At 41.3% G+C, this 15864-nt stretch overlaps 1 protein-coding gene across 1 annotated transcript in view; it reads left to right on the forward strand.

Annotated features, from left to right (window-relative positions):
• The first annotated feature begins 4556 nt into the window (after positions 1 to 4556).
• The window catches only part of SMC6 (structural maintenance of chromosomes 6), a 78661-nt gene continuing 67353 nt past the window's right edge, over positions 4557 to 15864 (forward strand). The window contains exons 1-4 of the mRNA XM_013003847.2: positions 4557 to 4645; positions 11291 to 11413; positions 12283 to 12400; positions 14735 to 14840. Coding sequence (XP_012859301.1) covers positions 11297 to 11413; positions 12283 to 12400; positions 14735 to 14840 — 341 coding nt within the window. The 5' untranslated portion in view covers positions 4557 to 4645; positions 11291 to 11296. The remainder of the gene's footprint in view (positions 4646 to 11290; positions 11414 to 12282; positions 12401 to 14734; positions 14841 to 15864) is intronic.

Below are 15864 nucleotides of genomic sequence, written 5' to 3' on the forward strand. Positions count from 1 at the left end.
CTTTGTTTTTCAAAACCATAAAAGCATAAAAGCAGATTTTTAAATATCTTCATAATTTCAAAAAGGAAAAAAGTGCACCGTGTTAGAAGTATACCATCTCCATCATTCATGGCCTGCCATTCTACAGCATGCCTTCTTCTGAAGTGACATTTAATAGCAATGGCAAACCTATAAAAGCCTATAAAGTTCTGAACAGCGCAGAGTGCAACAGCTTTTAAGATACTCGAGTCGAGCTAAGTGCTGAAGGAGCTAAGAACAGATGGCGCTTGCACGCGGTTATAATCAGACTGATGAGATTACTTGCAAATAGCCTGGCATGAAATAAAAATTTTATACACTACCCATATAAAACCCACCCAAAATGCTGAATTTTTTAAGTTTTGTAAAAAAACCACTTATTTATTATATATTTACTTTGGGTAAAAACATGTACCCATCCAACAATTTCTACACACACAAAGATCAGTGACCTAGGACATAAGTCTTCACTTTGTTTCAAGCCTCTCCCTAAAGTGCAGGCTCATTGTTCCTTGTCATTTCCTGATCTATGATTTAGCGTTACTGGCATCAATGGGACCACATATATATAGTTTGAAAAGAGGGCATTACTAAATGCATTTGCTCTTTAGTAGCTGAGCTCAACTGTGGTTCAGAGATGACTGCAGGGAAAAGTTTTGATTAAAGATCTAGAGTGTTGCAGGTCAATAGATATGTGGGCGCTTCCACTCTCAAAATGTCAAGTCTGAAAATTTTAAGAATCAGAACTCAGTTCTATGCATATATTTTAACCTTGATTTTTATTTCCAATAAGGTCAATTTGATTTTTGTGGTGTGAAATTTGCTAAATTCCTATTCATATCTTTTATAATGTAATAATTGTATTGACTGCAACCTGATCTTACAATCGACATATCACGTGGGAGAAGTCTCATACCATACTGTTTGCAGCTAATTTTAAAGAATTGTGACACAATGAAAACTATGTGTATCTACAAAAACAGAAAGATGCAGAGCGAACAACTACATCCCATCAGTGACTTACATTTTAATTTAGTGAAAGGAGTCCTGGATTAGGGACAAGAAGCCTGAGATTTAGTCTTCTTTTGGCTATTTTCATGAATTAATTGGTTCACCCTGGGAAGATATTTATCTATAAATCAGAATGCCTAAAGAAGTGAATTATAAGATCCTTTGAATCACATGACAAATATTGATAGTTTGGTATTTTAAAAAAATCACTTAGGATATTATTGCTTAATAGAAAAACTTAAATTTATAGTTGGAAGAAAGGACTTAGGCATTTATTTCAGGTTAAAAAAAAATCCTTTGATGTAACCATATGGTGCCCATAAATCAATTTATGCTCCTAAAACTTCCTTAAAAGCTAATAAGCTTTTATTGGTTAATTACAAAACTGAATGAGGTGAGAAAAACACATAGCCTTGCTAACTCCACTAATGAATCAAATTTAAAGAGCATAAAAAGGTCAGTGGTCTGATTTACACAAAATTGACATCTTATCAAATCAACAGTTTTCCTGTTTTACATCAGGTTTAAGCAAAAACATTAAGAAGAAAATTATTTTAGCAATAAAGAAGCAAAAAACTTTGTTTCCCAATTCTCATTTAGATGACTATATTTTCATAAAAATTTGGGAATGATGTAAACTTTATTTCAAAATAGGATTATATTGTATGAGATTTATCACATTTCATTAATTAATGCTACCTATTAATATTTCTTTCTAGTCTTTTCATATGAACTTATCCTACACTTAAAAAATCATTTTATTGAGGGCTCTTACATATATTATAACAATCCGCACATCCATTATAACCTACACCTTAAAGCATAGCTCAGGGATAACTTCCATACTTGCTATCCAAAAAGCAAATGTTCTGCCATTAAGTTGATTCCAACTCCTAGCGACCCTATAGGGAGGGTAGAACTGCCTCTGTGGGATTCTGTGACTGTGACTGTTTACAGGAGTAAAAATACTAGTAGAACTGCCTCTGTGGGATTCTGTGACTGTGACTGTTTACAGGAGTGAAAATGCTAGTCTTTCTCCCGAGGTGTAGCTGGTGGTTTCAAACTGCTGGCCTTTTGGTTAACAGCCCAATGTGTAACCACTTGTTATCAGTAAGCATTTATTGAGTGCCTATTACTTTACCAGGAACTTTTCTAGGTGCTGGGGAGAAAGACAGGGGTTTCTATTCCCATACAGAGTTACAGTCTCAGAAACTATGGGAGCAGTTCTACCCTGTCCTATAGGATCGATGAGTCGTCTTCGAGTTGATGGCAGTGAGTTTTAGGTGTTGGAGACACAATCAGGCACCCTGGTGATGTGGCCACGAGTTGGGCTATGGTCTATGGTTCAAAACCACCAGCAGCTCCAGGAGAAAGTCTGAGCGTTCTAGTCCCACAAGCAGTTAGTTTTGGAAACCTAAGGGGTGGGGAGGTCACTATACATCAGCATTGACTTGATCCAGTAAGTTTGGTTTTGGTTGGATATACAATTATCAAGACCTCCATTTAAGGGCATTAGCAGCCCAAATGAGACATATAATGTGGGACTTAAACCAGTGTGGAGTGTATAGGCATGGCAGTAAAGAGTATATAAATATGCTCTACCCAGTCTTGGTCACTAAGGAGTGTGTATGTGTAAATATAAATGTATGATTGCATGTATATGTTATCAGTTGGGCTACTAACTGCAAGGTCAACAATCCAAAACCATTAGCTGCTTCTCAGAAAAAAGATGCTTGCTAATCCTGTAAAGAATGAGTCTCAGAAACCCACAGGGGCAGTTTTCCCTGTTCTAACTGACGGGTATGAGTCTATGGCGATTTGTTTTTTGGTTTATGGGTCTTAACCGACTCCATTGCTGTGGGTTTGGGTTGATGTGTAAGGAGCCCTGTTGGTGCTCTTACCCACAGAATCGGAAATGACTACATGGCAGGAGGTTTGGGTTCACCTATCACTTTATCTAGCATTTAGTGTATCTTTAATTTTCATGCCTCATGTCTGATTTTGACTCATACTTTTCATTGTCCTATGGCAAGAGTGACAATAGTAACACTGTATATACATTTGACTCTATTTTCAGAAGCCTAAGGGTGACTTTGGTGGAAGGAAGTCCCTGAGTGGAGAGCAGATGTTTAATTCAATTTATGTGGGGCTGGGGGTGCAGGGTTCATGTCATTCTCTCACTTAGAAGGAATGGTTTTGAAGTAGGTGAAGTGTTTGACATTACAACAGCATATTCATTTGTGAGAACTCCATAAAGTCTGTATGAAGAGGGAGGCTACAAAGTCTGTAGAAGAGGGAGGTTTTTGTTGAGAAAAACCAAAACCAACCTCACTGCCATCAAGCCGATTCCAATTCATAAGGACCCTCTCCAGCAGAGTAGAACTGCCCCTGCCGATTTCAGAGAATCGATCTTTCCAGGAACGGTCTCATCTTCCTCGGCTGGTCAGGTTGAGGAGAGCACTAAACATTAAGCCAAGGAATTTAAACTTCGTTCCTTTAGCTATTTATTGAGAGGTTTACAATCGAGGGGACCATAAGATAAAGATGAAATAAACCACCACAAGGCTAAAGGTAAGTGCTAAAATGAAGTATTTGCAAAATGCAAAGCTTACGTGGACGCATGTGTGTCCACGGGCATCAGGGAAGGCTCTCCAAGTCTGAGCCCTGGGCAGCGGGGTCGGGGTGGGGCTGGACCACCAGCTTTGGAAGGGCGTCGCAGGCCGTGGGTGGGCACTCCGATCCCGACGCCCCAGCGCAAGCTGCAGGGGCCTGGGTGGGAGACCTGGTGTAGGAAGACGTGGCCAGAGTCACCGGCCGGCGACGACGTTCAGATTTTCTACATTACTCAATGGGAGTCGGAGGAGGTGGTTTTTTGAAGGAGGGAGAATTTCACCCCAGCCGCTTTCCGAAATGACCCCATAAGAGCCTATGCTGCTCGGGGCGCAACTAGATCACCCCTAAGTCAAATTTCCAAAACCAGAGGAAGGGGCGGACCAGTGTCTCCTCCGTTCAGCGACTTACCCGGACCAGCTGTGCTCCTTGGTTTTGGAAGAAGTGTCTTCGTTACATTATTCCTGTGGTTTCTGAATTTTTATTCTAAAAAAAAACGTAGCACCCAGAGCCGAGAAGCTTCCTGGAGAATTTTTGAATTAGGCGCCGCCTCCACCCCTAGCCCGCCCCTTCCGGGAAGCGCCTGTCACTCCGCCGGTCTTGCTTTCCGGGCACAGGCCCAGCCCCTCTACGCATGCGTGGACCTGTTGCCGGGGGCGCCAAGTTATCTTCCCTCCGACTGGGGCAAATCACCGCCAACGCGCTGCCCTCCCGCCGCTAGGTTCGCAATTGCTTACCGGTTTCCCCTATCCATCTAGCAGGACTTCCGGTCCCGAACGGCGCAAGCGCAGCGAAATCCCGGGCCGGAGGGGGAGGCGGGGCGCAGGCGCGGACCGTCCCGCCGTGCGCGCCGCGGCTGCGGGGCTCTTGCTTTCGGCTGCGGCGGGCGCGCGGTTCAGGGCGGGCCAACGGCGGCTGACGGAGTTCGAGACGCCCTCGGGGTGCCTTTAGCTTCCTCGACCACCTCGCCAGTCGGCTTCCTCTGGAAGATTACGACTCGTTTGAGGTAGGGTGAGGGTGCGTACTGTCGCTCTTGCTCCGGGATCCGCGGGCTGGCCGGCGCCCACCCACTGGAGAGAGCGAGCAGCAGGGTCACCGGAGCTGCGGTGGCGCCCAGGGTCGCCTCGGCGGACCCGGACGGGAGCCCTGGTTGCCTGAGGCGGGTGGGCAGGTAGAAGTCGTCGCGCCCTCTCTGCGGGCGCCTCAGGTCGTCTCAGCCGCGGGAAAAACTTGGCGGTCTGCGCAGGGCACCTCCCTCCTCGCGGCGGGGAGTCGGTGTTCCTAAATGCGGACCCTTGGGCTTAGGTTCGGAATGACCCGGGGAGGCTGGGCTCGGGAGTTGGGCTCCCGTGAGACAGAACTCACGGCCGTGTCCAGCACCACAGGTCTATCAGAAAGGGTTTATGCCCTTTAAGTTGCGTTTGTTTTCATGAGAACCGATACTATCGTCTAGGAAAATGAAATCGTGAGATTTGAGTCTCTCTCTCTCTCTCTCTCTGTTTCCACCCCCCCATGACATTGTATTTTTCCCTTTGTGGAAATGAACTTGAGAAGCCCGGTTGAGAAGGGTCCTCGGAGCAATCGAATTTCAGATAAAACTGCAAATTTTTAGAAGGAAGAACTATTCGGTGTTTAAACCCCAAAGACGGAATTTATGTGAGGTCTTTATATAAGTGGGACATTAAAGGACAGCTCTTTAGTGACTTTCAAATTCTCAGGGAATAATATCCAAATTCCCTGACTAAGAGATGGCTGCTATGTAGTCTTCTGATATATACAAACTCATGGATGCTGTGGGATAAGGAGGGAGCATACTGGAATATTAGAATTTTTTCCACTGGGCGGAATCGACTCTGGCTGTGAATTTGGTTTGGACTCCCCGTGCCCGGATAGGACGTTTCCGAGGCTGTATATCTTAACAGGATCAGGTAAGCCTCATCTTGGAATCACAATTAGCGGTCTGGTCTGCAGTCCGCTGTCCAGTGCAGACCCAGCAGCGCCGCCAAGGCGCCTTCATTTTTTCTCATACTGTAACACATACGATTTCACCTTTATTATGTAGGTGAAATATAAGAATTTCACCTTTGATTATGTGTTTGTCTTCTTTTTCTGGATTAGCTGCAGATTCACAAGATTTTAGAAATCATTAGGGTGAAAGTATGTTTCAGTGTTGTTGGACCCTGTGCCAGTTTCTGTTCTCTTATTGTAAATTGGGGGAAATAGCATAATACCTAACTTACAAGATTCTTATGACAACTAATATAAGACATAGTATTAAGCCTGGCATAAAGCAAGTACAGATGTCATGTTTGAGTTACGTGATAAACAAGTTTTACTGAGTTTCTAACCCAATGTCATGGAATTGATTAGGACCGACCCTGTAAAGAGTTTCTAGGACTGTGGATCTTTATGGGAACTGACAGCCTCATCCTTCAACCACTGAGCGACTAGTGACTTTGAACCACCAACCCCACCAGACCTCCTGTTGAGCCCTTTGTATATAACACCTGCTTAAAATTTCATTATCATGGTCAGACCAAAGTTAGAGAAGTTAAAGGTTGCACTTGGCTTACTCTCAGGAATTCATAAAGAACTGATGATTTTGTCATGGTAGGATGCATTGTACTTAAGACATAATTGAATGCCATGGATACATGGGCACCAATTACTCCTGTTGACCGAGGGTCAAGTGTGTATAGTTGGTTACTTTTATTCACTTTATCATCTTAGATTTGCTAAATGGGTTACATCTCATCCTAAGTACATTCCCTGATGATCAAATTCAAAGTACTCTGAAGATTTTCTTGACCCACCTCCCCCATACTCTGTATTGCTGGGCATTCGTCCTTACTGATGCCTCTGGTCTCAGTATTCTAGGAGTTAGTTGGTTGTTAAGTGTCAATGAGTCAGGTCTGTTGAGCCACCCCCTGCCACTTGGTCTGTACCAGTCTCACAGTGTTCCTATGTTTTTGGGTTTTTTTAATCATTTTATTAGGGGCTCATACAACTCTTATTGCAATCCATACATACCTCAGTTGTGTAAACCACATTTGTACATTCACTGCCCTCATCGTTCTCAAAACATTTCCTCTCCACTTAAGCCCCCGGCATTAAGTCCTCATTTTTCCCCTCCCTCCCCGCTACCCCCTCCTTCATGAGCCCTTGATAATTTATAAATTATTATTTGGTCATATCTTGCCCTGTCTGACGTCTCCCTTCACCCACTTTTCTGTTGTCCGTCCCCCAGGGAGGGCGTCACATATAGTTCCTTATAATAGGTTCCCTCTTTCCAACCCACTCTCCCGCTACCCTCCCAGTATCGCCACTCACACCACTGGTCCTGAAGGGATCATCTGCGCTGGATTCCCTGTATTTCCAGTTCCTATCTGTACTAGTGTACATCCTCTGGTCCAGCTAGACTTGCAAGGTAGAATTCGGATCATGATAGTGGGGGCAGGGAGGGAACATTTAGGAACTCGAGGAAAGTTGTATTTTTCATCGTTGCTACATCGCACACTGACTGGCTCGTCTATGTTTAAGCCCATTTTTGCAGCCGCTGTGTCAGCCCATCTCACCAAGGGTCGTTTTCACTTTTACTCACCCTCTCCCTGGGAGCACTTCCAATAAAATGGTTTTGTTTTTATTCCTTTCTTACCAAACCTGGTCTTTCTATCCATAATGGCAATCAGCTTTAAGTATGAAGATTGTTTCTGAAGATTAAACAAAATGTACCGTTATAAAGAGTTACAGTCCTAGAAACCCAATGGGGCAGTTCAGTTTTGAATTATAGGGCCAGTATGGGTCAGAATCAACCTCATGCCAGTGGGTTCTTGAAGAATTCTATGGATATATTGAAAATCCCAGAGAAGTACTCTGCCCTCTTTTTTTAATGTATTCTAGAATATTTCAAAGCATTTTTCTTTGCATTTATTTATAGTTGGGGTTTTTGTGTGCCTCTGAAGCAATTTTCATATTTTAACTAGTGTCTAGTTCTTCGGACATCCATGTGTTTTTAAAAATCCATCTTCATGAATTATAGTGATTCTAAAAGGTAGGATCCCTCAGTGCCCCTAAGTGCTTGTTGTTATGGCAACCTCCTAGCAAACTGCAAATCCCAAGCCAAACCCAGCAAATAAGAAAGCATGGCCATCATTTGGTTGTGAGAGCACAGTCTTGTGGGTAGCGTAGAGCATCACATTCATTGTCAGAAGCATTACCCTTAGTGCATCTTTTCTTTCCTGCAGTTTGCTTGAAAAAATTACTGTTTTAATGTAAGTGGTAAACGGCTTGGAAGTAGCGTCTGACCTCAGAATCAAAACCAACAGCATCTTAAAAAAAAACAAACCAAAAACACAACAGCATCAGTGGCCCCAGGCCTTTTGCCTAGGAGAAAAAGGCCAGACATTCCTCCACCTTCCAACCTTCAAGTCAGTTCTGAAGCATATCAACCCCTTGGGCAGAGCACAACTGCCACACGTGGGTGGTTTCCAGACTGCAGAAGTTTACAGGCGTAGAAAGTCTTCTTTCCTCATTGGAGCAGCTGGTGGTTTTGAACTGTCCTTCAGTTACCATTCCATCGTGTAACACTACGCCACTGGTTAGGTGGAATTGGAATTGGTCATTAGAATTGCTCAGGATGCAGGTCTGGGCAGCCATTTCTCTATTGTGCCCGCAAACTTCCTCTATCTTTGCCTTCCTCTGCCTCTCAAGCCCCCAGTCACCACCCCTTGACCTCTGCTCTGCTTAGGCAGTATTACAAAACTCAGCACTGCTGACAAATGGCCACAGGCCACTTATGCTCTGGGTAGGCAAACCTAGCTCCCAAGGCAAGTGCTCAGGAGGTACCCCTTGATTTGCAATCAAGACCCTTGCCTCAAAACATCAACTTTCTTGCTCCTGGGCCAGAAAGCCTACTGTTCTGATTTGTCTTCTTGGTGGTGCTGCCACTGCAGCCTCGGCATCCCCTTTCTCTGTCGCCTTAGAGGGGTTCAGCCTGTAATGATCTGGGAGTCCAAAGGCTGGCCTCTGCTTTCAGCTCTTCTTTCCTGATGAGATGCCTTCCTTTACCACTTCTGAGATGTCTCCTTTTAAACCTAGCAGGTTAAAGTTCTATGCACCCTGTATGGTGGCCCCACCTCACATGGATATTACGTATTTTATTTATGTAAGCAAGCTGCCTGGTGGACCTCACACACCTCACATTTGCATAGTGCTTACCCAATCATTTAGTAGGAATTTCAAAGAGTATGGCTGGAAGAGCCATATCAAGTAATTCCTTGTCCCTGCCCCCACCAGTAAAATATAAAATTAGTCAGCTGTTGTCTGTCAGAGGTTATGGCAAGGGCAAGATCATATATTAGGTGTTAAAGACAGTGGCAAAGAGGGCATTTCTTGTTAAGAACAGCAAAATATAATGCTTCTCTTTCTGTTTTAAAATAAGTAAGTTATCCACTGCCATCAAGTTGATTCCAACTTACAAGGGTCCTGTATAGAGGCTTTCCAAAGCTGTAAGTCTTCACAGGAGCTGGTGCGCAGGGGCTAGAGACTCAGTGGGGAAAAAGTAAGTGCATTTGGGAAAATAATGGCCCTAGAATTCAAGGGGAATCATGATCGGTGAAAATTGTAAGTGTACTCTGCTGACAACTGAAAAGTTAGAAGTTTGAGATAACCCCAAAGAAAGAGAGGTCATAAATCAGTCATCGAAAACCATGTAATGCACAGTTCACCCTGAGGCTATCATGAGCTGGAATTAACATGGCGGTAACTGACTTGATTTCTGTTCTATTGAAATTGGAATTAACAAATTGAAACTGGTATACAATGATTTTGAGCAATTTTTACACATGGTTGGTTGACATTGTTTACATTTTCCACAATGTGTCAGCATTCGGTATTTTATTTTATTTATTTCTTCTCTTTCTATTAATTTAGAGTGTTTGCCTCTCCTCATCCTTTCGAGCAAGTAAATGGTCACAGGTTGGTCTCCTGTTCTTGATTATTTAAAGGGGCACAGTGCTCATTGGAGATGCTATTTATTTATTTTGTAAACCAGTCGGTTATTTGAATGTAAAGTGACCTCCAGAACCGCCTTCATTCTCAAGTTCAGAAGGCATTTTAGGGATTCCGCTACTCTTGTTTCCTCCAGTAAGTCTGGCCTTTTTTAGGAATTTGAGAGGTTTGCTCTACATTTTTTACCCATTCTGCACAGGACCTTCTATTGTGTGCTTAGAGAGGTCAGAAGTGGTACCATCTATATGTTCTGATCTCACGCAAAATGAGGCCGTGGTTCATTTTGTGGCACTTTAAGTCCTGCCAGCGAGAGTTTCTTTTTGGACGGTTTGGTTTCCTTCATTCTCTTCTGTGCTCAGGCAGCAGAGACACCATAGTTTGCTCTGTCTTCTTCCACGTTTATTGTTTCTCTGCCCTCCTTCTCATGAGTTCTCTTGTCATGTTTCCATACAGCATGCCTTTTGTAAAACCACCCTGCAGTGCCTGCCTCTCTCTTGTACACACTCGGGCCTAGGTTTCTTGGACTATATGCATATACTATCAGGAGAAAAATGAAATGAGTTACAGTCTTGGGAAACTTAAAATAGGAGTTATATCTTGTTCTACAGGGTTACTATGAGTCAATCAATTCAATAGCAGGGAGTTTTTTTTTTAATACATATCAAATCCAGTTATTATCTCTTCCAATGAAGAATGATTAGGGTTTTTCAGTTCAGATTCATGGAAGAGAAATCTCATTTCGTCTTCTGTTACCATGAGGAAGAAGGGAGTCAAGTATATGGTACAAAGTGTTACTGTAGTCTACAATTTGGGGCAAGTTAAATGAATTGAGGCTTGAACGAATCCTTTATATTTTTGTAGCTTACAGACTTTTAATTAACCACGTTATGGATTTTTTTGTCTACCTAGAAAACTGACTAGTTATCCACTGTTTGAGGTCTTAAATGTATTTTAAATACGAAATGTGCAGGCAGTAGGCAGTGTAGTCATAAAGTTTATTTTCAATCACAGTCTATTAACTGTCACTTGAAGTTCAGTATTAACATGTTTCATAAACATTTTCTGAGACTTTTAAATTAATTCTCTAAGTCCAAACGTCTGCTTGTCCATGTACTGGCACAGACAACACAAACTGTTCCTTGAGGAAACACCGAAGAGGACCTACCACCACTGCTAAGCAACATGGCTCCGATGCATGCATTTTGGGGGTGGGGGTAGGGAAGAGGAATAAAACAGATAAAAGGAAGTTATCTGATTTGCTGTTAGATTATAACTTGCAGAAATTGCTCTAGGATAATTTTAGATGTCACTATGTTATCTCTATGAATAGATCTAGGAAAATAGAAACTGTAGTTACACAAATAAAATTGCTAACTTTAGGAGTTTGGGATTCAAAGCATGTAGATAATCTCAAATATAGATAACATTGTAATCACAGCTAAGTCTTAAAACCAAGTAAGTGTAGAATATACATATATTTTTGCTTTAAGAATGTATGGGCAAAAAAAGAATGTATGGGCATATTACTTAAAACTTAAGAAGGCTTGTGTGATTTATTATGTTAAATTTAATGTATCTGGACCAGCCATAGATCTCAAAATTGATTAAAATCATCATGTTTGATATTTTAAATGTTTTTCAGAACCTGATGGCCAAAAGAAAGGAAGAAAATTTCTTATCTCCTGAAAATGCCAAAAGATCAAGACAAGAAGAGGCAGAGGATTTTGATAAAGATGGTGACGAGTTCAATGGTACCTCCACATTGGTAAGGACAGAATTATCTCATGACTGCTTTATAAATAGAATGTTTTGGTAGTTAAGAATCAAGAAAGGTGATGAGGTGCTTTAAAAGCTAAGGTGTTTTGAGAATGATGAGGGCAAATGCGCTTTACACAATTGATATATGTATGGATTGTTATAAGAGTTGTATGAGCCCCTAATAAAATGATTAGAAAAAAAATGCTCATATATATTAATCCTGACATATCCCTATAAGAAAATAGTTATTTTACAGATTAGGGAGTTGTATATTCTTCATACATTACCACAAATCATATAGCTATGATCTTACATGGCAGACCCAGAAAGGCAAAGAAAAAAATCTTTTAGGAATATTGTCTCTTATTCTTTGAACTGACTGTGAGTTGGACTATCATTTCAGATCATGAATTTCATGTTAAAGCATATTCTTGTGTACACTCTACGCATTCTCCACTATTGGCAACATCTTACAAAACTAGAGTATACAACAGATACTATATACCAAGTATCTGATGGCATCTTGTGGCTAGAAGCTAGGGATTCTGCTAAACATCATATAATGCACAGAGAAGTTTCTGATGATAACTGAAACATTATCTGGTCTCCAAAGTCAACTAATAGATCTTTTAGAAAGATTCTACTAAGTTGTGACTTAATTTGGCAAGTTAGTTTGTTAGTTCCATTACATTGGTATAACAGTATAAATGTTCCCATTGTATTTCACTTTCTTCACTGATTGAAGTTAATCTTTCTGGGAAAAAAAATGTTTTCATTGATAGTGTGGCTGGTCTTTTTCCTATCAGTACATGTTTGGGTGAGTATAGTGAGTGAACTAGATAGATTGATTGTTTTTCTTTTTTTTTTTAATTACAGACTGCAGCAGAAGTTGGAATAATTGAGAGTATTCAACTAAAGAATTTCATGTGTCATTCTATGCTTGGTCCCTTTAAATTTGGTTCTAATGTTAACTTTATTGTTGGAAACAATGGAAGTAAGTGAGTTTGCCCTTCTTCCAATTTGACTTGTAACAGTAAATTCAGATTAGAATGCATTAAAGTTGTTTAATTGGTTACTAGTATTTATAAGTCTTTGTTCTTTAGATTTATATCTTGTAAATATAAACAAACAGTCTCAATATTTACAGCCACCCTACACATTTAGAAAATTGTGAGTTAACTAGGTTACTTATTTATTCAGTAGGGATAGATACCCTTATTTTTTTAGAATCTGTCTACTGTATGTACCACCAAAAAAGTGGACAATCCATTTTCATTATATTGGATACAGCCTTGTACCTTACCTCTACTAGGTGTTATAATTGGGTATCAATAAAGTATGGTGGGAAACCAAAAGTGGGAGTGACTAATTCTCACTATTGTGGCCATTGAAAACTTTTAAGTAAGAGAAGATAGTATTCATGTTAGTTCTTCAATGAAAATTGTAGATTCGTCATTAGGGAGGAAGAAGCTGAGAAGTTCTAGACAAAGTTTGCTCATCTACTGAGATTTGGGGGCGTTGACTGTGTCTGGGGAGTGGTTAATGGCCTGTAAACTTTCATCATGTAGACGATTGGCAAAAGCCGATGCAGTAGTCATGGTGCTGATCATAGGACTGAGGATCTTGGATGTCAGAAGAGGGATTTGGGGATTATATTCAGAAGTCAGTGGAGAATTACTAAATACTTTTGAGTAAAGAGGATATCATGGCCAATATTTGTGAAGAGCACTGGCCACATTATGGAAGATGGATTAGAAGGAGGGAGAAAGACCAGTTAGTGAGCCCCTGTGGTGGTCTGGCCATGCAGGAAGTGTGGAGAACCTGGCTGAGATAATGGAGAGAAGGCTTGCCAGAGTTCATCAACCTGTGACCTGGCTGGGATGTAAAAGTAGGTGCCTGGGGAGGGGCTTCAAAATGTTTGTTGAAAAATTCCATTATCTTTCCATTCAGTTTGCTTCTAGAACATTTGAAGCTCCATCATAATATAGTTTCATGTTCCATTCAGTTGCTCTTTGTTTTCTTTACCATTCAGTTGCAGAGAAAATACTTTCACAAAGAGGGGATGGACAGAAACAGTATGCATGCCCAGAGAATAAGTAGAAAGAAAGATGGAATGGTTCTGCGTTTGGGACTTTCCTTCCGTATGGATGGAAGGAAGTAATGGAAGTAGTTGGACAATGGTGAAATTGATAAAGAAGAGACTCAGAATAAGAACTTACAGTGCATTCCAGGAACTGATTTGGGTAGCGGTAGTTTTGGTTAATTTGGGGTATTTGGTAGAGGTTCATAAGGAGCCCCATATGGTGCTGCTGTTGGGTAAGCATTGGGCTGCTACCCACAAGGTTGGCAGTTCAAGCCCATCAGCTGAGATGATGAGGCTGTCTGCACCTGTAAATGTTTACAGCCTTGGAAACCCTGTGTAAGGTTGAATCAGTTCACTTGCTCTCCTCCTTGGCCATGGTTTGGTTTTGGTGTGAAGGGTCATGATCTGATAAGAGATGATTAAAATGGTTGATTATAAAGTTCAAAAATGATTACCATATTCTGGGTCATTCATAAATTTTGGAATTTTGACTTGGGACATTTTAGGGTAAAAAGTATATTGTTAAAAGCTAGAAAATAAATGGTATTTTAATTATAAGAATAAAAGTATTGTAAAGCTAGCTTTTCCCTTTTTAAAGTTCATTTATTCACTGTTAGTTGTATGCTCATTAAGTGCTGTTACTGGCAATACAGCGTGGAACTACAATATTTCTTTCCACGTGGAGCTCTGGTTGATTAAATAGTTTTGGATGGCTGGGTATTTATGAAAAGGGTGGTGCAAATGGTCAAGTGCTGGACCACCACCTAAAGTTTGGTGGTTCAACCCACCAACTGGTACCTTAGAAAGAAGGCTTGGCAGTCTAGCTCTGAGGGCATAGCCCGGAAAACTCAGGCGTGCAGTTCTATTTTGCACACGAGGGATCCCCATGCATCAGAATCCTCATGTACACAGAGGGAGAAGTTCATTTCGTAGGCTGATGGACCAAGTTGATACAGTAAATTTCAGGATAGAAAACCATCACAAGAAATTTTCTCATTTCCTTATTAATATTTATAATTTGCTCCACACCATGTTTTTTCGCCAGTAGTAGCCATTAAGTAGCTCAGGATATATACGTTTACTTTTTTTTCTTCAACTGGTGTCTTCTCACTAGAAGTAAAGTATAACTGCCTTCTGTTTCAGTATAACACCAGTCACAGTTTCATGCCAAACTTTTTTTTCTTGGCCTCAGAACTTAGCCTTTTCTCTCTCCTTTTAATGAGTGATTTTTCCTTGTTTGTTCAGGTGGGAAGAGTGCAGTACTCACAGCTCTCATAGTTGGTCTCGGTGGAAAAGCAATTGCTACTAATAGAGGATCTTCGTTGAAAGGTTTTGTGAAAGATGGGCAGAAGTAAGTGTTGGTTTCTTCTGTATTCTCACCTTTTCAGTGAAGCAGTAGCCACTTTAGCACCCCAGTGCATGTTGACATTCCTGGAAATGAAGAGGCATCTCTGGGGATGCAGCAGCAGAGGTATCCCCTCATCTCATCGCCTGTGCTTACCCTTTGTTTCCCACATGGTCGACTTCTGTTTACAGACAGATACCTTGCGTGTGAATTATTGCCATGTCACTTGCTACCCACTTAACACTCTCTGGAAGTGTGACCTTTCTGGAAGAACCACAAGTAATGTGTGTGTAAATACTTCCATAAACAGTATGTGGGAATATTTATACACTGGGCTTTCTTGGCTCTTGACCCAAATTCACATCACCTACACTACTGTGGTAGAGGCAACAACAGAGTCACTAGTCAGCTAAGGTCCCCCCACACAATTTCTACTTCTAGCGCTCCACCCTCTGACTTTGATTTTATACCTTTTACCCAGATGAGTTAAGTAATGAGGACTAGAGTCTAATTGTGGTCCATTGTGACACTTGGTGAATGGCAATATCATCCTACTCCTTAGATTTATATTTCTTTTCTGTGTTGCATTTTCTTAGCTGTATATTCATTGGCCGGTTTGCATCATCATGGACTTTGGGCCTTTTCCAACTAGAAAATCCTGTCTTTGCGTCATTCTCTTTATTCCTTTTAACGCTACCACAGATACTTCTGAAAAGATTCTTGTTTCCAGTAATAACTAGATGTCCTGAACTTTCTTGTGCCAGAACCCAGTGGGAGGCTACTCTCACTGCTCAGTTTTCTCTCATACACCCAGTGCCTAGGCATTTTGAAACATTGGTAACTAATGATGCTCTTCTCTCCAATCTCCTACCCCCAATCCAGTTAAAAAATAAAAAGAGATTGGGGTTGGAATGTAAACCAGGATTAGGAGCCTTGTATGTATTGCTAGATACCTTAGGTTCCGCGACTCTAAGAAAGCTTTCGAACTGAAAGCTTTGGAGAAAAGAATGGGCGAAAAGATGCAAAACAT

The sequence above is a fragment of the Echinops telfairi genome, unplaced genomic scaffold, assembly GCF_000313985.2.
Source record: "Echinops telfairi isolate 266 unplaced genomic scaffold, ASM31398v2 ScPeMD7_9;HRSCAF=40, whole genome shotgun sequence".
NCBI lineage: Eukaryota > Metazoa > Chordata > Mammalia > Afrosoricida > Tenrecidae > Echinops > Echinops telfairi.